This window comes from Argiope bruennichi, chromosome 11 (assembly GCF_947563725.1).
Source record: "Argiope bruennichi chromosome 11, qqArgBrue1.1, whole genome shotgun sequence".
NCBI lineage: Eukaryota > Metazoa > Arthropoda > Arachnida > Araneae > Araneidae > Argiope > Argiope bruennichi.
Window position 1 is genome coordinate 102,275,518 of NC_079161.1, and position 24,716 is coordinate 102,300,233.

Sequence of the window (24,716 nt, forward strand, 5' to 3'; positions counted from 1 at the left end):
TCAAAATTCGATAAATATCTAACTTTAGATGCTAAATTTGTATACCGTTTTATATTCTATAGCTATCGTACTCGAACAGCCAGGCAGATTTCATGTCAATGGATTTCATTCAAAATTTGATAGAAACCTACAAATATGTTGCAAAGACTACGCAATCAAATTTCAGTCAATATAGACGTTTTTGAGTTGTTATGTTCACAAAATTATATACAGACATAATTCAAAAACTGCGTTTTAGACTCGGGAAAATCAGAAATGTTGAGATTTGTCAAAATCTCATGTTGAAGTTTTTGACGATTACAATACTTTCTCTTTGTATACTTCGTTATACTAAAAAGTAAAAATGAATGAGAGTTCATAAATCACTAAATTTTTGTTTTATGAATTATAATAAATTTTATTATAAACAGAGGTTTCTTATGGGAAATTCTTATATTCTTTCTGAACTTCGAACTGAAATAAACATTGTCAGATTTCTTGACGGCATATTCTGTAATCTAGCATATTTTCTGATAAAGAAATATTAATTCCAAAATAGAAAACAAAATTAAATATAATAGAAAAAGAAATTAGAAAAAACTGAAAGTAAAATTTTACAAACAAATACAGATATTGAAAGGTATCAAAATGTCACTTTTCTTACTTTTAATTGGAAAAACGTCCGTAATTCTTTGATTATATCATTTTCAAGAAATAAGCGAAACAATTGACTCGTACTATTATACAAATAGATCTATCTCAACTTGCATTACAGATGCATGCAGCAGGGCTCTAAGTTAGACTACAATTTGAAGAAAACTAAAAAAATAATCAAAGAATTTTTACTGAAATATTTAATCACTATTTATAACTTACTGAATTCTGAATGTTTCCATTAATTTCGAAAAAAAAAATGTTATATTATGCTGTTTACCCTTTGTATTAAAAATAATTTATCCACTTTAATTACCTTTACTCAACTGCATTTTAAAGACAAATGAAATAATATTTAAAAGCATTCTTGTACAACAAACATGAAGCGTACTGACTGATTAGCTATGCATGCAAAGAAACGAAATTAAATGGCTATTAAACTGACATAATCTGCCTCCTTTACAGCTTTATTTTGTGGTATGGGTGATAGGCGATCGTTAATGACTTATCTAGAGATCATGAGCTTCCATTGAAATTGGCGAAATCTAACTAGTGGTTGAGGTTGGGTGACTGATCAGTTGTTTTCTTTATTATTTTAGCTACAAATTGTTTGAATTATATAGGTTTTTTTTTTTTTTTTGTCCCGCTGAATATTATGGCTTTTGAAATTATTTGTACCCTTCCCCCTTTTTCTTTTCTTTTTGTACATCATATTCTAGTCAATGTTTATTATTGTTACCTCCAATATTTCACTGTTACCGCCAATATTTCATTTGGCTCTTTTTTATACATTCATTTTTTTAAAAAAAAAAAAAAAAAAAAAAAAAGTAAAAGGAGAAAATTTGATGAACCTGACTGATGGGGAAAAAAAAAAAAAACGATTGTTTAACACTGATATTCGCCAGAATAGATTTTCAGGCCCCCTGGAGATTTTTTTTACAACACTACAAGACAATCGCCTGTGCCACAGTTACTACCTCAATGAGAAGAATGTAAAAATTTCTAGACTTGATTTTAAAAGAGTAGATTTTTTAACTATGCGGCGTTTATTCTGTGAGACTGTCAATGGAATTTTTTACTTGATTTTAATGACATAAACGATGCGGTTTTTATAAGTGTTCAGATAATATTTTTAGCTGATCTATTCCTTTCAGATTAAATGTTACTTTGAAATTTTCCATCTGATATTCATTGGAAACCAGGATACTAATAAAAAGGAAGACCACAATCCATAAATTAGCTTTTTAAGGTGTTAATTCATTTGACGAATTTAAATCTTTACAATCATCCGTCAAATATAATATAAAAAAAGATTGACATATATCTAAGACTAACAAAAAGTAATATAGTTTTGAATCCTAAAAAAATTCTGGTCTTGTTTCAAAAATTTAAAAAAAAAAAAAAAAAAAAAAAAAAAAAACGGTATGTCAAATATTATATGCTATAATAAGGTACGTAATAAAAATGACGGTGATATCGCAAATGCTTTTACTAATTATTTTAATTCTGTTTCAAATCCAGCACAGATGTTGACGGCATTGATAAATATATAAGTAAGTAAATCGATGATCTTATTAAATACAGTATAATGTAGGATGATTTGGTGATGACTATCAGGGAACTAAAATGTTTTAAATGTTGTTGATAACATTCCAGGCTTAATTATTAAGAGACGTGGAGTTTTTGATTTATGCACTACTTATTTTGTTTAACTTATCGTTGAAATCTAATGTATCTTCTCATATCTGAAGGCATACAATAACTATTCTTGTTTTTAAGAAAGGAGATATACAGGATTGTAAAAACCATTATCCCATTGTTATTTTAAGTCCTATGTCTGAAACCTTTGAAAGTATAATTCATAAAAGACTTCCCCAGCAAGTTAGACTTCATTTCTTCATCTCAGCAAGGCTTTATTCCTGAACGTTTAACTGGCACTAATTTATATTGCTTATTCAAACAAGACAACTTTTTCATTTAAAATTGGTTCGCGACGTGATGTCATTTACATCCACTTTTTGAAGGCCTTTGACACTATGGATTTTAGAATTCTTTTAAATAATTTAGGTAGCCGTTGTTTTCGTGTTGGATTCATTCTTATTTATGCAATAGGATTCTTTCATTTTCATAATAAGTGTTTCACTTGAGTTCTCAGGTACTTCCGTGTTTTTCAAGGCTAATCTTGGATTTTTACTTTTTATTTCATTTATTAATGACATTTCTAGTATTTAAGTACTGCTTTTTATTTGCTGACAATTTGTAGTTGTTTCGTTCAATACATTCTAATATTGATGCTGTCCTTCTACAAAGAGATGCTGATTCTTTTTTTAAATGGTACACAGATAACAAGAGACACTTGAGCATTGCTGCATGCAATATTTTTAGTTATATAAGAAAAACCTGACCTTTAAATCATAATTATAAAATGAATGCCTTGTATTATCACGCTTATATTTAGTTACAGACTTGAGTATCCACTAGAATATTAATATTAATTTTTTTCAGCATGGTCTGGGAAAAATTAATTTGGTATTATAGAGGATTCCATGATTTGATTGGTATATTGTAGGCTTGGAATTCTCAAACTTAAAATAAGAGAATATTTTAGAGAAATGGTCCAGAAGGTTTTATACTCTGCTCATGTTAGATCTTGTCTTGAATATTGCAGCATTATTTGAGGTACTAATTGCTGTAACAAAATTTAAATTATCGAGCATTTTTAAATAAATTTCTTTTTGCTTTACAAGAAATTTGCTTTACAAGAAAAATGGATTTTAGTCTTTTAAGATATATCTTGTCTACATAATATGTTAGATGTGCCTTTATCCATTTTGTAGACGAGATATTTCTTGTGTTCTTTTCTTTTATAAGGTTACCAATAGTTCGATTGATTGCATTGTTGTTCTGAGCTCTTTAAACTTCATTGTACTTGTATGAACATTAAGGAACCAGAGAACTTTCCCAAATGTTTATTTTAAATTTACTTATATTAAAAGGCTCACTTTGTATAAATTTTATAAAACTTATAACAGGATTTCTGGAATATTTGACACTCATCATATGACTCCTAATGCTTTTAAAAATACTTTTATCTACATGACCTTACTTCTTTTTTATTGATTTAACCATATTATTTTTTTAATGCTCAACTTACACATTATTTTTAACTATACATCTGTGTGCTCATACTTCTGTGTTGGTATTGTGCTTGTGAGTTTTTTGCTTTTTAACCATTGTTTAACCGTTTGCATTTAATTATATATGATTTAAAACTTGATAATTCTGTATTCTTTGCTGTTCTTTTTTTTTTTTTTTTTTTTAAATGCTTGTTTTAATTTGCTTTGCAGCTTGTATTCCTTCCGTGTTTTGGCTCATCCGACAAAAAGTTAACAATAACAATGAATGCAATCTGCTATGAACTTTTTATCAATAAAAAAATTCCTGCAAAATCATTTTTTTCATTGTTTTCTCAATATAAATTGTTGTAATTAATGAAATTATAATTATAATTAATTTGAAAATGGTGTAAATCAATTTTCCACATAGATATGATACTTATTTCAAACATTATACTGCATATGTTCTTTTCTTCATTTTTATACATGCGGCAACACTGTTAATGACACAAAAATTAATGATATGATGATCCTATTACCTTTTATTCCTTCCATACATCACGACTATTTTCATAACAATAAAAATTAAAGATGACACATATTAACATAGAGTTGTAATTAATTTAAATGGTATAGCCTTAAGAAATATTGAAATAAAGCCTTTTTACTTTGTTTTTTTTGACATATTTAATAAAAAATATCATTAAAATTTTTTTTTGAATAAATTGAAATCCCATATTTAATAATTCATAAATGTATGACTTTCACTTTTTGTTGACTTTGAAAGTGGTTGTCCATTTGAAGTAATCAAACCTATAAATTTCTTTTATTAATACTTTAAAATCTATCATAATATAAACTTAAATCAATTTAATATTTTATAAACATAAAATAAGCACATTAACACAAGCCAGTGATTTCCAAATCATTCAATTACAAACCTTTAAATATCTTCATATAATATAGAATAGATTTACAGCACTTTCAAAGAAAATGCCTCATATATATTTAAAAAGTGATTTATTGAAGCAGTCACTTTCTAATAATTCTGTTAGCTGGTTTTTATTCAAAAGAAGGAATATCATCTAATGTATTAATTATTTTTAAATAATATGCGAAGATTTTCTATCAACAGGTTAAATTGAATTAATATTCCATTTTAAGGGGATAACCTACTGTCATTCTAAATATCATGAAAATGTTTATAAAATTGCATCGTTATTGCAAGCGCTTTTTTTCATTGTCTCTCTCTCTCTCCCCTCCCCTTCAAAAAATTAAAATTAAAAAAAAAACTTTAAAAAAGTTTTTTGCCGGTTTCAATTTTTATCAGTGAACAATACAATTGTTGTGAAGAAAAATAAACATGCAGAATCGTTACTATTTCTTGTTTTCACGTTGTTTTTAAAACTTTTATGTTATTATTAGGGTTTTTTGAAGAGTTTGATTAAGAAACATTGCCATTACTGTTAAGTATAGTATTATTTCCGATTAACGTTAAGATTGTACTGAGCGTAAGATTTGTTGCTGTACATTGTATATTATCTAATCTATATTGTATCTAAATCTAACATTGTATAATATCTATCCGCTAATCTGAATGTGTTTGTTCGTGTGTGTGTGTTGACGCTGTACAGAATAGATCGTTTGACCTAGAACTACGAAACTTGTCACGTATGTACTAGAAAGAATGGAAAAAGGGCGAAGCTATTTTTAAAAAATTTTAATCAGAACTTAAATACAATTTTGGCATTTTCCGCGATAACTTCTGAGAATATTACAGTCTAAAAATTATTTTTACATCATCTTAAAAGAATATATATATATATTGTTACGGAACTTCAATTCCACGAATTCCGTAAAGTCACCGGGTTCGTTTGTAGAAGGTGTATGGTGTGAAAATAATCAGCAGGCCTCTGATCAGAAAGTAAGCCTCTGACTGAAGTAAAAAACAACGACGACGTTTATTAAACACAAAGACGACAAATATATACAGTCGAGACGAAGACAGGCAACAGACAGCAGCACACTAAAACACACAGTAGCTCACAAGTAGTAATCGATAGCAATAACAACCACAGCACACAAAGCGGCCAAACAGAATTCAGTAGGAGAGGGAATCTTCGTAGCTTCACTCTACGGTCTCTCCAAACGGCTGCAATTCTCCATTGTCTCCTCGCTGTCGATTCGATGCTGCTTCCATAATAAACACAAGGCCTTGGCATACAGTTCAGTTCAGCAATCGCTTAAGCTCCACACAACGCTCGTTCTTCGTTGCTTCGTTATCCTCTCGACGACTCGATACTTGTCTGCGATTCCGACGACGACGTGATGTTTATTTGAACGGAGCACCTGGACTCGTAGGTCCTTAATCTCCGAAGCCTTATAATAATTTTAATATTTAACTAGTAATTTTGATTTAAACATGGATATTTAATTGCCTGGGTATCTATTGGACTCTGTAAGGGAATATGGTTAAAGAAAAAAAAAATAACATGCATAAAAATTTTATAATACTAATTATGATACATAACTGGTTAAATTAATTAGGTATCCATTACCTGCTGTAGGCACGCCTTCGTCGATTCTGTCCTGTCCGGTCCGGTGAGGTAGTCAAAGGGTTAATGATCACGACTTTCCTTAATAGCCCTGAAAAGGGCATGTACGGTCGATGATCATTAATTTTTATTCATCCAGGAGGAGCGTTCTGGGTCTTCTCTTCTTCTTGGGATTTCTTGGGTTGTAGGTGGGTATATTTACTATTGCAGGGTTATTATGATTATCTATTGTATGGAAGAAATTTGTGGCTAACTTTTTAAAGTAATTGGCTATTGTTTGTAAATGGAGTTCTTTGAGGATTTGCTTGTTTCTGATGTACCATGGTACTTGGGCTATTTGTCTGGCTATTTTGTTTTGGGTTGTTTCAAGTTTATTGATATGCGATTTGGCTGCCGCCCCCCAAACTGGTGAAGCGTAGCTCATTAGTGGCCTGATGATGGTCTTGTATAGCAGTAATTTATTTTTCAGAGAGAGTCTGGACCCTTTACCCATCATAGGGTAAAGTTTGGATCTGCAGGCTTTGACTTTGTTCCTTATGTTATCTATGTGTTCTTTGTATGTGAGCCTTTTGTCTAATGTAACTCCTAGATATTTTGTGCAGTTGCTCCAGTTAATTTTCCTTCTGAAAAGTTTTGGGGGGTCAGGGGTATTTTTCTTCCTCGTAAAGTAGACAGCCTGGCACTTGTCCGTATTCACCTTAACCTTCCACCTTACTAACCATTTTCCTAGTTCGTCCAGGTAATCGTTCAGGTGTTTCGTGACGTTGATGGATTCACCGGTGCTCATGATGGCAGTGTCATCGGCGAATAGACATAATTGGGTCTGGCAGTTCCTGGGGCTGGGAATATCATTGACGTAGATATTGAACAATATTGGTCCAATCTTGGATCCCTGCACTACTCCGGCTTCAATGATCCGTTCTGAGGAGAGATTACTCCCTACTCGAACGGTAAAGAGCCTTCCTCGTAGATATGTAGCCATGAGCCTGATAATGCTACCAGGGATCCGCATTTTGATCAGTTTGTATAGCAGGCCGTCTGTCCAGACCCTGTCAAACGCCTTTGCGATGTCCAGAAACACTGCTCCGGTGTCCCAGCCTTCATCCATCCCTTCCCTGATGATTTCAGTGATTCTCAGTAGTTGTTGTACTGTGGAAAGGTTTTTCCTGAACCCAAATTGGTAAGGAGTGAGGTGGGCTTCTGTGGTTAAGGTGATTCTTTTAAGTATCACAGCTTCTGCTACTTTACTGAGAGAAGATAGTAGGCTTATTGGTCTATAACTATTGGGGTCTTGTGGGTTTTTACCTGGTTTGAGAATGGGAAATATTACTGCCGTTTTCCATGCATTTGGAAAGTATTGAAGTTTTAATATTGCGTTAATTATTTCTGTTAATCTGATTATTGATTTTATTGGGAGCCTTTTTATCATTCTATTGGAGATATTGTCTATTCCTGGACTTTTACCCTCTTTGAGTTTATTAATTATTTCCACAATTTCAGACGGCTTGCACTCTTCTACTGTCTCTTTCTGCTTTTTGCTGAAGAATTTATCTAGCCTTTTTTGCACTATGTAATCGGTAGGGGGGTGGGAGCGATCGTTTTCTTTAAATTGATTTTCGAGAATATCTGCTATTGCATTCGCCTTTTCTTGGTCTGTATATAGTAGGGTATTATTTGCTCTTAGGGGGGGCATTCTATTGTGATTTTTTGTGTAGGCTTTAACTTGCCACCAAATGGACTTATCGGCTGTGCTTAGGTTTTCAATTTTGCTTTGCTCTCTTAGTTGGTATGCTTTATCATGGAGCTTCTTAAGGTGGTTTTGGGCTCTATTGTACAGGTTTTTGTCATTGGGGTTTCTACTGGTTTGGTAAATTTTCCTTAGCCTATTTCTGATTTGGGTTTGCTGTTTTATTTCCAGGGAGAATTCTTCGTTCTTTTTATTTTTCCATTTTCCAGCTGTTTCTATTGAGCTCTGTAGTTCGTGGGTAAATCTATTAATCTCAGTTTCTATGTCTATTTCACTTTTGGGATTAAATTCGTTAGTTGGATTATTAATGATAATTTGTTGGAATTTTTTCCAGTTGGGTATAAACGTTTTACTGTTGCATGAAACTGTGCTGGTGTCAATCCAGAAACGTACCGGCTGATGGTCGCTTGCCAGCTCATTGACTGTGGTCGTGGTACAGCTATAATGCAATTCTTTGCATATGGCTAGGTCAATAATCGAGGCTCCTTGCCTGCTGAATCTTGTAGGTTTGTCTGGTGCGTGGATGGTTAACCTAGCTTTTTCCGTGAAGCTGATCAGTCGCTTTCCTAGCTTACAACTCCTAGCACAGTTCCATGCTCTATTTTTGGCGTTGAAGTCGCCTGCTATGAAGGTTATCTTGTTATAGGCTAGTAGGCTTTCTAGGTCCATTGTGTACATTACATTATTAAGTGGGGGGTTGTAGATAGAAATGAAGTTTATTGGTTCTAAGTTTTTGAAGTTGGCTACCACCATCGTGGCTTCGACGTAATAGAGTCTGGGGTTTGGTAAGTAGTGATGTGGGATGCAATTTTTAATTAAAACACCTGTCCCTCTTCGTCTGAAATGGGTTCGGCTGGGGTTGTGGTAGAATTTATAGTTGGGGAAGTAGCATTTATCTATTCCACTAAGATGCGTTTCTTGAACTAACACTATGTCTGGGTTGTAACGTCCTAGAAACTCTCTGAAATCATTTACCTTGCCATAAAGACCATTCGCGTTCCAAGTAATTACAACAATGCCAGTGTTATTATTCATGTTTATTGTTGTGCGGCCCTCTAAGTGATTCCACTAAGTAGAAAATTATATCTATTACTGAGGAGCCATTATTAATTTTATCCAGCAGTGCCTGCAAGTTTATTTTCTTAAATAAGTTACATAGTTCCGTTAATAGAGAGAGTACGTTTTGTACCCCTCCTTCTATTGTGGGTATTCCACCTGAGTTTACCCCTCCTGCCCTGCGGCTGGTTTCCTGCTCTGACCTTATCTCCGGGTCGCGCGGTGGGCGTGAACCTTCCTGTTTACTTTTCCCCCCTCGTGGGTTATCAGTTACCGCATTGTTGTTCCGCTGTGCTATTGAAGCGTATGATGCTCCAGGTGTTACTTTGCGGTCTATTTTAGGGTATTTAGGGCAACCTTTGTAGCTCGCTGTGTGTGGTCCCCCACAATTGGCGCATTTAACAGGGAGCTTTTCTTCTTCCGATTTTGCCACTTTATTAGGGCAGTTTAGCGATTCGTGTTGACCGGCGCATATTACGCACTTTGGTTTCATTCCACATTGCTGTGAGGTATGTTGCCATGTTTGACATTTATAGCATTGCCTGACTGTTTTGTTTACATATTTTTCGACTCTTACTACCATGTACATTAGTTGATCAGTTTTATAGATGTCCTGAATATTGGGGGTTTTGGATAGGTGAATTTGGAAAATTGGCAGCAGTTTTTTAGTCTTGAATTTTCTAAATTGGTTTACTTTTTGCACTTGGTAATCTAGTTGTGTTAGTTCATTTTTAATTTCTTCTACATCGGTATTAATGGGTAGACCCTTTATTACTATTTTGACCGGTTTTTCCGCTTTATCTGAAATTACATAGTATTCAAGGTTTTGTTCCTCTAAGTATTTAGTGAGTTTCCTTACATCATCCGTTGTATCAACAAAGAGTTTAACAAATTCTCCCGTTTCTTTCGCGGTGCATTTAATTTTTTGTACTGTATTGATTCTTTTAAGCAGTACCGGGTATTCCGCAATTCTACGGAGCATGATGGGGGGCATTTTTGGCTGGTTGTTTATTACTTGCGGTTCCTTTATTTTATTAAGTGGGTCAAATTTGTTTGTTATCGGTATATCATTTTCTTTGGGGTTTTGCAGTTTTTTGGCTGGGGCTATATCTTCCGAAGATCTTTTCCTACTCCTTTTGCCCTTAACAAGTTCGAATCCTGTCTCGTTTTTATCATTTGCTTTTTTGAAGTCATAATATTTGGCTGCTTTGGATATGCTGCTTTCTCTGGTTTTATTTTTAGTGCTCATTTTAACTTTATTTTTTAGAATTTTGTTATTAATTGTCTTTTTATTATCCGGTTTAATTTCCCTGATTATACTGCAATCATTTTGGGTTCCTTCCCCCTCTCTTTTTTCGGTGGGCTTACTGCCAAGTTTTGGCCATTCCTCCTCATTCATTTCTACTTCGTTTTCATAGTTGCTATCATCCTCCTCTTCCATTTCTTCCTCGCTACTATCTATCTCTAGCTCGGAGTTATCCATTATTGCTCTGATTTTATGGGGGGGGGATATTAGTTTTTAGTATCGCTTCTATTTCCCTTACATTGCTATTATTTGGGCATACACTTTCTTGGGGGGTACTATCGGAGCTGACATTTTTTACATTACTCACAGTTATACAATCATTTACATGTTCATTATAATTACTTTTAGTCTTATCTAGTACAACATTCTTATTTACTACATCATTCTTATTTACTACATTATTCTTATTTACTACATTACTCTTATTTACTACATTATTCATATCAACTACTACATCATTAAATACAGTTTGCGAATCAGGATAGAAAATGTTCAGCCACTTACCATTATCCTCCACGATTCTCTGCTGGATCTCCTCTATCCTTTTGTTGATCTTGTCCTTCAACTTTTTTATTTTTGGCGTCTCCACCTGCTTATCCAGATATTCCTTGAATAGGCCGTACTGGTAATCCGTAGTGAGGTTAGTCGAGAGCTGCCTTTCGATCTCCTCTGCGCCGTTTAGGCGTTCGGCCATATTATAGCCGAACGGCTCTAAATAATTATTGCAATCACAAAATACCCTTGTAGAATTAGTCGCACAAGCACAATAATCCACCCTGGGTGTCTGCGATTCCGACTGACTACGACTGAGACTGCTCTCTTTTATAGCTCCGGGGAGGCGGGCCGAGAAGGTTCTGGACCAATCAGGCGTATCTTGATTTATATTGGATGGATCGCTAAAATTCTCGAAATTTCCAGTAATATCTATTTTGTCGCTAAATTCGTTGCCAAGTTACCAAATGGTCGCGAAGCTCTGAAATCACTGACGCGGCACCCAACAGGGTTGATCGTAAAACGATCTTTCTAGTGAATGAACTAACCGTATATCATATATATAAAATATACCGTCAAATTATATATACAGTACACTCCCGATTATCCGCGGAATTGGGTGGCGCGGCCGCCGAGGATAACAAAAATCGCGGATAATCCGAAAAAAGCTAAAAACGGGTATAGCAAAAAAGAAAACAGTCATTCCAACTTTGAAAAAATCGTTTTATGTACAATAAAACGTAAAATAAATAGCAGGATGTTTAACTAACTCTTAATATTTTAATATATCACTCAAAACTAACCTAAATTGCAATTTGTTAATGAAAACAGAAAAGTGCTTTGTATTTACGAGAGGCGTCAAGGATACACAGAAAAATTAATACATATGTACTGTTTTAATACTGTAATGTATTATGTAATTACAAAAGCATAACTGTAAAACTGCACCGTTTTGAAAAAATCAGTCAAAAAAAAAAAAAAAAAAACTTTGTGCGGCAGGCGCGGATAACCCGCCCGCGGATAATCGGGAGTCTACTGTATATATATATATATATATATATATATATATATATATATATATATATATATATATATATATATATATATATATATATATATATATATATATATATATATATATATTGAAGCAGAGTCGTGGCCGAAGACAGTAGTTTGAAATTTCTAACTTCGTTTTATTCTCTCCCGGGAGACATGATTTATTTACAAGCGGACAAGGCATGTCCGTTCACAGCGCGGCACAAAAGCAGAAGGTAAAAAGAGAGAGAAATTAATTATCCCTGGATATCCTTTATATACCATGAGATTTTGATAGGAATTTCTCTACACGCGTCGACCACAGACAAGGGAATCATAGGGATCTATTAGAAGAATTTGTTTAAGTCAGCAGTATTTTATCCCTTCACTCGGAGTGTGGGAACTTTCGCCGATTCAGCAATTTTAGAACTCGTGTTGAATTAATTAAATAGAAAATGCAGAATGGGATCAGGAAATAAGAGAATATTTTAGAATGAAGTTACTATGGGCTAAATAACGATAAAATTTTGGAAATTAATTAGAATTGAAATTAGAGTTTAAAATATCATTACACACACGCACACACACCTATATATATATTCAATGATACCAATGTTTTTGTTGCATAGATATTTTTATATGTTTAATCAAATTTAAAAATATTTTAAGCATATTTTCCAACAAGTATTGTTGGAATTCTAAACGAAAATTAAATGTATCACGAATGATAATATTAAAAGCTTACGAAATCTGGAAGCAAATGAAAATTGTTAATAAAAGTTCGATTTTTTTTTTTTTTCAGATTAAAGTTGTAGTTTTTTTGTTGTTGCTGTTATTTGTTTCATTTTATAATCCTGTTTTTAATACAAATCATTATAGTAAAAACAGATTTCAGGAAAGCAAGCAAGATATTTACTTTCAAATTTGGGAAAAATTGTAAAAGATTTACATTTATTTTTAAGATATATTAAAATGAAGAACAAAATGGCAAAATTAGGCATCAGCAGAAATTAGGTTGCATGGTTAAAGTGTATTCTTTTCTTATGAATTTTAGGTAAGCTGACAAAAAAAAAAAATGAATAAAAATGTATAAAAAGAGAGAGAGAGAAAAAAAAATGTAAGTAAAATGAACAGAACGATGTAAGGCTTCTAAGTGTGAACTATATATTAAAATTCTTAAGTAAAACCATTAAGACCAGGTTACATAAAATATTAAAAAAAAATTTTCTACCATTACTCCCAAATGAATTCACTAGTCTCCAAAGGCAGGTAGTCTAAAATTAAGGGTAACCCCCCCCCCCAACACACACACTCAAAAATTTAAAAAAAAAAAAAAAGTTTGAAGGACTTCCCAATTTCTTCCTTCAAAAAATTTCCAACCCACCAATCTGATTTCGAAAATTTTTATTTCATTTGAAAGATAATGATCCGCTAGTTATGTTATCAATGGTGGTAAGCACTCATCCCTATCATTTTTAAGAAAAATCTCAATGCCACCCGTTTCCTGTGCAAGAGAGACTACGACTAAGTAACCCCAACTCATCCCATAGTTCAGTTTTGCCACTTTTTACTTCATATTAAAGTCCATGATCCCTGAATATGCTATCAAAGGTCTTCTACCCACTCATTTATGAGAGACATTGTGAAATAAAATCTTGATACGATCTCAACAACTGCATAACATATAACATAAACAGGACTTTCGATTGGTGTAATAAGTTCATCAAAGTTGGTTGACATCACTAAATTAATCTAACAGTAGATTAATCTATCTAAACTTATATAAAACTCAATGTGTGTGTGTGTTGGCGCTCTACAGGCCAGACCGTTTGACCTATAGCTACCAAATTTGGTACATGTATACCTTGGAGGTAGGGAATGTGCACCTGGGGTCCCTTTTTTTGAATTTTTAATTAGGATTTTAATTATGAATTAAAAACTAACTTTCCCGCCAAAAAAATCTTCTCATTTTCCCCATCAGCAAATGAGTCAGGCTTTAGTTTTTTCCCCAAAAGTAATGAGGCTAGGCTTAACATTTTTCGCCTATTATTTCAAACGATTCTGTTTATTTTCTTAATGTTTGATGCATTTAAAATTAAACATTGTTAATTAATCCATGTTTCAGATTCATTCTGAACTACTTTTGAATTTAAAAAAAAAACAGAATAAAAGAAATTAAAAATTTCTAATCTGCATAGCGTTACCCCAACTGGCGCAGAAAAATTCACGCATTTGCGTTACCGTAACCGGCATTGAAAATTCACGCATGCGCATTGTGTTCTGATTGCGGACTTGATTTAAATTATTTTTAGGTTAGTTGCATGCTTTTGTAATTAAATTGTATTTATGTTAGTTATATATTTTTTGTATATGTTTATAGTTTTAAGTACACCGTTTTTTAAGTAGTTTTTTTTAAACCTGTTTTCAATCGATTATTTTAAACGATTCTGTTTGTTTTCTTAGTGCTTGATGCATTTAAAATTAAACATTGTAAATTAATTGATCTGCTCATGATGAATCTGAGAAAATTTTGTTGACAAATTTTTGAAATATTACATAAATTAAGAAAGATATTCTTTAGTGCCCATAAAGTTTAAACGCTCAGTGACTGTTTTCAGTAATCATATTACAAAATTACTTTGTTTCAGTAAAAAATATTATTATATTAATTGCGGATTAATCATTTCCACTTTAATTTAAAGTATAAATTCTACGGGAGCTAACAGAAAATTAGAGAGATACATATTACGTTATAACTAAAGGCTTTTATAATATTATATGACTATCAAAATTTGAAGTTTTAAAATATTTTGATGAAGAAGCTATTAAAGCAGGAATTGCATAAAATATTTAATTATTAAAATTTTAGCAAACATTAAGATTGGCGAACCGGCTGGTCACCAGAGGCGGCTAGTACTTATATAAAGCTCAATGTGTGTGTGTGTGTGTTGGCGCTCTACAGGCCAGACCGCTTGACCTACAGCTACCAAATTTGGTACACGTATACCTTGGAGGTCGGGAATGTGCCCCTGGGGTTCCTATTTTTGAATTTTTAATTAGAATTTTAATTCTTAATTAAAAACTAACTTTCTGCCAAAAAATCTTTTTATTTTCCCCACCGCCAAATGAGTAAGGCTTCAGTTTTTTCCCCCACACTAATGAGGCTAGGTTTAACATTTTTCGGCCGATTATTTCAAACGATTCTGTTTATTTTTTTAAAGTTTGATGCATTTAAAATTAAACATTGTTAATTAATCGATCTTTCAGATTCATTCTGAAGTACTTTTGAATTAAAATAAAACAGAATAAATGAAATTAAAAATTTCTAATCTGCATAGCGTTACCCCAACTATCGTTGAAAAATTCACGTATTTGCGTTACCGTAACTGGCGTTGAAAATTCACGCATGCGCATTGTGTTCGGATTGTTGACAACGGATTCAAAAGATTTTCAACGGATTCGGACTTGATTTAAATTATTTTTAGGTTAGTTGTGTGCTTTTGTAATTAAATTGTATTTATATTAGTTATATATATATTTGTATATGCTTATAGTTTTAAATATATAGTTTTTTAAGTAGTTTACTTTAATCTGTTTTCGACCGATGATTTTAAACGATTCGCTTTATTTTCTTAGCGTTTGATGCATTTAAAATTAAACATTGTTAGTTAATCGATCTGCTCATGATGAATCTGAGAAAATTTTGCAGACAAATTCTGGAGATATTACATAAATTAAGGTATATATTCTTTAGTGCCCATAAAGTTTGAGTGACTTTAAAAGTTTAAAGTTTGAGTGACTTTTAAAGTGACTCTGTTTTCAGTAATCATATTATAAAAAAATGCTTTGTTTCAGTAAAAAATATTATTATATTAATTGCAGATTTATCCTTTCCACTTTAATTTAAATCATAAATTCTACTGGAGTTAACAGAAACTTAGAGAGATACATATTACGTTATGACTGAAGGCCTTTATAATATTATGAATGAATTATATGACTATCAAAATTTTAAGTTTTAAAATATTTTGATGAAGAAGTTATTAAAGTAGGAATTGCATAAAATATTTAATTATTAAAATTTTAACGAACATTAAGATTGGCGAACCGGCTGGTCGCCATAGGCGGCTAGTGTTAATATATAGCACACACAGTTAGTCACTGAGCGTAGCTAGTTGATATTTTTGATTATAGCGATTAGATTCTCTTTTTTACTTTCTCATGTGCGAAATATAAAGAAAGTATAATAAATCTCAAGAAAATTGAATATGAGATTTTGACGAATCTACACATTTTAGATCTCTCTGAGTTCGAAAAACAGATTTTTTTTGGAAAATGTCCGTCTGTGACAATAATTCAAAAACGCTTTGAGCTAAACGGATGAAATATGGTATATGGTCTTTACACCAAATTTGTTGGTTGCTATCAAATTTTGTGCAAATTACATTCAGAAGAAATCTGTCTACCCTGCTGTCTAAATATACGCTAACACGATGAATAAATGAAATGAACAAAGCTACATAGATAAAAATCGGTATTCAGATTTAACATCAATACTGTAGACACTCAACTTTTGAGCCAAAACCAACAAGCCTGTCAGTCTGTACTTTCAGAAGCATATGTGACTGCTAAAAAATGCAATGATTTAAATATATGAAATTTTTTATGTCATTTTGTAACTGCAATTCTAATTCTGTGTCAAATGTTGATTTCAATCAATTGGAAAAAACACATGCAAAACACAAATTTGATTTTCAGATACTATTAACCGCATGCCAGGATTGAATCGCTAAAAAACTCGAAAAGGATTACACGATAGATTCAGTAAAAAATGCGAAATTGAAGCCAAAAGTTATTTTCGTAACTATTGTAGGCCATGCAAGACTTTCTCTGGAATAATATCGTTATTAGAGAATATGCGGGAAAGTTTTGGAAAGACACTGATTTCCTCTTTCAACCCAGATCTTTACTTTCATACCAGAATTTACGAAAATGTAGACAATACGTTACTTATATCTTATTTATATGAGCCTAGTAAGCGGATGGAAAATTCTTCAGACCATGTTCAGATCTTTTTATGTAAAGTCGCAAGCCTATAATAATATGCAGGAGCTTAGATTGTGCGAGTCTGTTGGCTCTATTTTTTAACTTCCTACATTGAACATCTTCTATTGAATTTAATTTTCTTTGTGGCCAGTTTTATGTATAAAATTCTCATAAACGGCCAGATATAAATTACGGTTTTCGAAAAGAGTTGATTTCAGCATTTTATTGACACACACACACACACACACACACACACACACACACACACACACACACACACACACACACACACACACACACACACACACACACACACACACACACACACACACTTATTTAAAAAAAAGCAATACTCGAAAAAATTGTGGTTTGTGGAAATATATTCAAAAAGCTGGATTTTTTTCCCATTAAAAATTATTCAAAAAATGACAGTAGATGGCATCCATCAAATTGAAGCGGTTAAAACCTCATGGAGCTTGTGGTGGCGATCATGTTGAACATATCTTGCTTTAAAATAAAATGCGCTGTATTTCGCTACTGTTCTCTGTATTTGCATAAACCATCTCAGTTTGATGTGTGAATGTCATCTATTAGTCATTTTTTGAAATTGTAATGGAAGGAAAAAGTTCAAAGGCAACATATTCCTATACAATCCACAATTTTTTTTAAGAATCACCTTTTTATTATGATTTTTTAAAATTTGCACGAATTTATGGTGCACGCTGTACTAAATTTAAATACTGTTACTTATAAAATCAGTCATTTTTTTAAATTTTAAAGCAACATATTGTTTAGAGTTTTTAAACTATATAATGCAAAAGATGATTAATTAGCAATATTAGAATAATATTTCAAAATTTAATTGTTTCTTGATTTTAGTTTGTATTGGTTCGAACACGCAGCCGTTGTAAATTAAAAAAATTAAATTAATATACTCAGAATATGTCCACAAAAAGTATGTTGAAATTTCGGGGCCTTTTAATGTTGCGGGGCCAGTAGGCTGTTTTCTATTGAACAATTTGGCCCTGATAATAAGGACAAGGTGTGAAATCTTCCTCAGTTGCAAGTTAAATAAAATTTTGTTATTGTTGTATAATTTGTGATTGATTATTAAGAAAAGAGAATTCTCCAGAGGCAGAAACCAAATTCTGGAATTATTAATTACCAGACTGGATTACAAAAATTCTTCATGCTCCGATCTCTTCAAATTAGCAATTTTTTAATTTTGATATAATATATAAAGGAGCAAATGAATTTCAAACAAGTTACCCTCATCCTGCCGTAGTGATCGGGAAAAACTAAGTGGCCCACATCATCATGCTAGCATTCTGGTAGTAACCGAGTTTCAGTCCTAATGACAATTAATATCCATGGTACAACCTCCTCTTCTCTTAAGAGGTATGTTCCATCATCAGAATGGAAGTATCCAATCCCAAGCCATTTCTTTATCCACCAGGGGAGCTAGAACCAACCACCATACCAGAAACATTTTGTTTCCATTTTAGGGGTGTCCCCCCCGCCTTCGTGGATGAAGAACTAAGTGAAGAAAACTATTATGTATGTAAAAATATCTAATTATCATACTGAATGTTTAGTTATTACTATGGAAAAAAATATAAGTACAGTAATTTCAAAGCAATCAAAGAAGAGAGGCGACCATGGGGAGTAATATAGAAAAATATTATATAATTTTTAGTAAATTTAAAATTGCTATATTTTTACTCCATATAAGTTTTTATTATATTTTACATGAAGTAATGATCACCCCTACCTAATAGATTCATGTGTAGTTTAAATAAAAGATTTTGTCTCATTTAATTGATTTGCATTTATGACATCCAGTTCTGTCAATTTATTTCAGTGTTTATTTTATATGATATACAAAATATTCTTTCAACTTAGAATTATAACTGAATTTTTAAAGAAATTAAAACCATCAAAGTATTAAAAAAATGAATTATTTGACTTAAAAACTGGTGAATCATTATATAGTATGGAACAAGATATTTTCATATGAACAGTTACATATGTGTATATGTTAGTATATATAAATTTGTATCTTATACCAGCATCTTTGTCTTTAATAATCACTTATAAATAATCACATAATAAATATACTATTTATCACTTAAATATGCTATTAATCACTTAATAAATATAAATATACTATTTTAATAGAATTAATTTAAAACTGAGTGATTGATAATCAAGCAATGGCAGTTTTTGCATTGTAATTGTGAGTATGTGTGTGTGTGTGGTGGTCGGGGTGTAATATTGAAATTTGCAGCAAGCGGTTATGTATATTTGCCCGTTTAATCCTTTGTAGTCGGAAAAGTAATTCTATGCATAATTATTCTCTTAATACAAAGGCTTGTTTATTGTTCCAAAAAAAATGTATACATATATATAATTGTTTTAAATTGAATTTCACCAAAAAATTAATCGACGCCTTTTTACTATTCTGTTGGTATTGTTAACAATTAAAATTTAAAAATAAATAAACAAAGCATTAAAATAATGCATCGTTGAATGGTACCTGAGAGGCACCATTCAAATGCAAAGGGTTAATATATTGTTCTAGAATAATTTAATAGTTAAAAAGATTATTTCTATAATATTTTTCATTTGAAATAGTTAAACACTTTAATTGATTTTAAATGAAAATTTAAATTGAAAATTAAATTTTCTAATATTTTTCCAATGTTCCTTCATCATATTTATTAAGATTTATGCAACTGTTATAGAAGAAAATAGTGTAAGCTTAAAATAAGCATACATAACAGAAAATTAATTTAGCCTTGGTTGATATAAACCACATACTAAAATTGCAGGCATACTTTTGACAATAAAAATGTTGAAATGGAAATTAAGTTAAACTAAACCAAAAGCAAATTTGACAAACATAGCATGCTTTTTATATCCTTAACACTTTTAAAATAAATGGGTTGAGCCAGATAAGAATATTTATAATGTACACATGATTTTAGGATAATTTCAGATATTGAATGGACAAACTGATATTATAATTGAGGGTAATGTTGTAAAATGAATAATTATATTAATAATATATGCTATTAAAATAGAAATGGGCATCATGGAATTTTTCATTTTTAGTAGTACTTTCAAACACATGGAAAAAAAATCTGTCAGTCAGATATACTCATAACTGAAAGAGCATGTATTTCTCATGTAGCAATTTACTACATGAGAAATATTTTAACTCCTTATAATGTGCAAACTTAAAATCTCACCCAAAACATGTAACAGTTTGTTACTCTTACTCGTATCATATGAATAAAAAAATATGTTTTAAAAGTTATGAATTCTGAAATGGTTAATGGTAAAATTCAACCTTGTAATAGTTTACAATTGGGTGCTCCTTGATTTTTTGGTGCCAAGGGGATTTTTGTTTGGTAACCCAATAATAACGGTAATGAAAATAAAACATGGAAACCAGAAGTAGTGCTTCATCGCTGAAATTTGTTGCCAATCAAAGGGGTACCCAAATCTACACTAGAACTTTCAACCTTTTTTTTTTTTTTTTGACTATTAACTGTTTCAAAATTTAAAACAATTCATTAAAAATGCAGATTTAAAACTTTCATATTTCATGAGATGTAAACTGCATGCATTAAAAATAAAATGACTCTATTTTCGGAAATTTAATGCAGGATGTGGAAATTGGGCTTCTACTTGGAGCATTAGCTAAATGATGGACAAATAATAATAATAAAAAAACATCAAATAAAAAATACAGTTAATCACTATATAAAAAGTAAAAGAAATAAGAAATAAAGAACATTATAACCTTTTACTTTCACACTGACTCATCCACATAAAAAAAGGGAAAATTCAGACTTTTCTTAGTAATTTTAATCACAAATATTTCATTAAAAAATGAACTTTGATAAGTAAAATAAGAAGTTGTCTGAGAAAGATAATTCTAATTCAGAACATTCAATGATTCTGAAATATGGTTAATCAGATTTATCTTTGATAAAAATCTCAGCCCTATTCATGAAATGACACATATTATACAAGTCCCAGATCTTTATTTATATATTAGCCAAAATGAATCTTAGAGCGAGTATTAGATTCCTTCAAAAAGTAAATATTTTGTGGAAAAATAAACTATAGAATATAGAAAAGAAAGAATTTCTTTTACCAAATGAGAATATCGATTAAGATCATTGCAAAAGTATATTATTAAACATTTCCAAAACAAGAGGTTTAATTTAATTATGTGCCATTAAAATAAAACTCCTACAACAAGCAACTTCGCTTTTACTTTTTTTTTTTTTTTTTTTTTTTTTAAATCGTGTTTAGGGCATTCACCCAAATGGGATGCTTTCTTTTTGCGGCTGAAATGAAAACCAGAACCAAAATTTAAATTCTGTTTACGTTGCAACCACAAAGTTGCCACAAAATTATGAATTAATAAACAGATCGTAAATTAAAATTTTTAGCGATTCTAGGAAGACTGTTTATTCACTTATAAATGAACAAAAATATTATTTCGGTTCTTAAAAGCAACTTTATAAATAATTTTTACACAAATAGAATTTTTCAAGCTTGTTAAGCAAAAATTATTTTAAATATATTTAAGGTTTGTGAACAATTATTTTGTCTTTGGACAAAACTATTTCGAATTTATGAAATCAATATCTTTTAAAACTTACTATTAAAATTATTACTACGATTTTAAATATTTAAACCGTGTAATTCTAACATATTTATTATGTTACTATTCACCATGCTGCTTCAGTAGCAGAATACCTTATCAATGTGTCGTCTGCTACATTTCATTTGGTGACGTTGCCGACTTTAAGCTGGCATCAATGAATTGTTTATATCCTGCGTGGCGTTTACATCGTCGCATAGGAAAATAGGTTTTGAGTAGAGCCGTTGAGTATGTGGTTGTAATCTATCATAATCTGCATTAGTAGTTGTTTTTTTACTCTAATAATTAGTTAAAATGTTTCCCAAGAAATTAATGCTCATTCTTTTAGTTGTCTTTCCCATTTCATTTTTATGTTTAACTAATTCTAAAGTTAATGCACAAATTGATTTAGAAGATGATGACTCTGAAGCCGAAGTTGAAGACTTGAGACCTGATTCTGACAGTGCTGTGGTCGGTGGCCAAGAAAGTATTCTAAACGAAGATGAATTGGATGATAATAAGATAAAACCGTCCCCAGATGTCGATACAACTTTTCTCTTTACTCAGCCTAGTGGTTTGGAAGCTCAGTTACCTGCAGGAAAAGATGTCCACTTCTTGGTCGGTTTCTCCAACAAAGGCAATAAAGATTTTATTGTGGAATCTATGGATGCATCTTTCAGGTACCCTTTGGATTTTTCCTTCCACATTCAAAATTTCAGTGCCATTCCATACAACCGTGTTGTCAAACCTAAACAAGATATCACCCTATACTATGCATTCTACACCAGCGAAACCTACAGTTCCCGTCCTTTCGGCCTTGTTGTCAACCTCTTTTACAGAGATATAGAGGGCAAGCAATATTTAGATGCTGTTTACAATGACACCATCACCATTGTGGAAATTGATGAATCTTTGGATGGTGAGACCTTCTTCTTGTATATCCTGCTAGCTGCTGGTCTCGTTCTCATTCTAGTTGTTGCTCAACAATTCTTGGTTAATTTCACCAAAAAGAAGATCTCATCTGGACAAAAAATTGAAACAGGAACCCAGAATCATCAATTTGATGTCGATTACGATTGGTTGCCAAAGGAAGCCCTTAATAACTTCAACAATAAGTCACCCCGCAGATCGGAAAGGTTGTCACCTAGGAAAGCAAAGAATCAAGTGAAAAATTCACCAAAGCAGACATCACCTAAACAAGTCACGCAGCGGAGGGTAAAACGAGGAGGCAAGGATGAATGATTGGAACTATAAAACAGAGTCGCAGACATCTGAAGTGTGTAAGACTCTGAAAAAAAAAACTAAAAAAAATTAGCAAAAAGTGAAAAAAAAAATTATAAAAATAAAACTGTTTTCTAGTAATGGTGTGTTTAGAAGTTTAATGGTTGTATGTCTGTCTGTGTGTTTTGTGATACTATTCTCTCATTATGAAATTGTTGGTCAAAAGTAAGTCTTGTAGATGTTGACTTTTTTCATTGATTATTATTTTGATCCTGTAAGGTGATGGAAGTTGTAATGAAACACTTAAGCTATAAATCTTTGTTAGTTAATGGATATACTAAGCAAATTATGAATTATTGAATAATGTTATAACTAATTTGAAATGATATAAAAAAAATAGATAAGTTTTTAAAACGTTAAGACTTTGACCTTGCAAAATCTATTTTAGAAAGTAACATATCAATTCGATCTCTGTTTGAAATGAAAGACAGTTAAATAATAACACCAAATTAAGAGCTATTGAATAATTATTTTGCACATGTAACATTAGTAAAGTAATATTAATGGAACAACTTGCAGGAATTTATTTGTTTTCCAAAATAGTTTTTCTTTAAGTTAGATTGGTGTAATCACATTGAATATTTTGTCTTAAAAATCAATTATTGGAAGTAATATTGATGTGAAGTTATTAAATTAGAAATTCATATTAGTTATCCATAATGATAAATTTCGAATATATTCTTTGTGTGTGTGTGTGTGTGTGTATTTACTTCAAGTGAACAGGTTCTTAAAAATGAAATATAAAGTGCTTTTTTAAGTGCATGGATGACAATAGAGATAATTAGGATTCATCTGTTTCTTTCTTAAGTATGACATGTATTAAAGATTGATCAAGAAGATTATTTATATTGTTTCACTTAATCATCATACTAAAATCAAGATTTTCTATTTGTTTGTAAGAATTAAAGTACAGCTATGAGAAACCAACTAACTCACATTATTTTGTACAACTAAATAATGTGATTGATATTTGATATCATAAGTTTCTATATGTTTTTAAAAAAATAGCATATTCTGAATTATTACTTCTATCGTAGTTGGCAGTATTATTATTTTTAGCATTGGAAAATGAGAGTATATATAAAAAAAAAGCAGTTGTTAATTTTAGTAACAATGACAAGAGAAATGTTTAGAGCAGGATTAATTCCATTTGTAGTATTTTCAGAAAATACTCTTGGGATGTGTGGAAATTGGTTACACTTTGTTATTCTTCTTTTAAATGTATAATTATAACATTTAAAAAATAATGTAAGGTCATAAAGTATTATTAAATGCATATATTTTTAACACATTTAAAGTTAAAAACATGACTTTTTGAATTATGAAAATTAGCTTTTTTTTAATGCATGTCGTTCTTTTACAAAATTTAGAACCACGTTTTTTGATAATTTAATGTGCAATCTTCCCCTTTTTTTCAAGGAAAGTTTATTATAAAGTAAATTGTTATATATCCATATATTTAAATGAAAGTTCTGAGATATATTTTAATTATTTGTAATTTAGTTATTGGTTTCTTGAGAACTTTACTGATGACATAAATTTTTTAAAGATTAGTTTTTTCTTTTTGTGTTGTTTTTTAGATAAGGTACGTTAACATTCCAGATCATTAAATCACAAGAATCAGTTATTTATATATACATAAAATTAGCAACAAATGTTCTTAATAAATATATTATTAAAAATACTTGTGACTATTCTTATAGTAAATTATCGTGAATTATTCTTTAGTTTTATGAAATATCCCAAATTTTTTAAAATTGTTATTCACTTGACAAAATTATGTTTAATT

At 31.1% G+C, this 24,716-nt stretch overlaps 1 protein-coding gene across 1 annotated transcript; it reads left to right on the plus strand.

Moving 5' to 3' along the window:
* Positions 1 to 21,819: 21,819 nt before the first annotated feature.
* LOC129957147 (translocon-associated protein subunit alpha-like) lies at positions 21,820 to 23,008 on the plus strand. Its single transcript, XM_056069314.1, has one exon. It carries the CDS (start codon positions 21,962 to 21,964, stop codon positions 22,886 to 22,888), a length of 927 nt encoding a protein of 308 aa, XP_055925289.1. The 5' UTR covers positions 21,820 to 21,961; the 3' UTR covers positions 22,889 to 23,008.
* Positions 23,009 to 24,716: the final 1,708 nt, after the last annotated feature.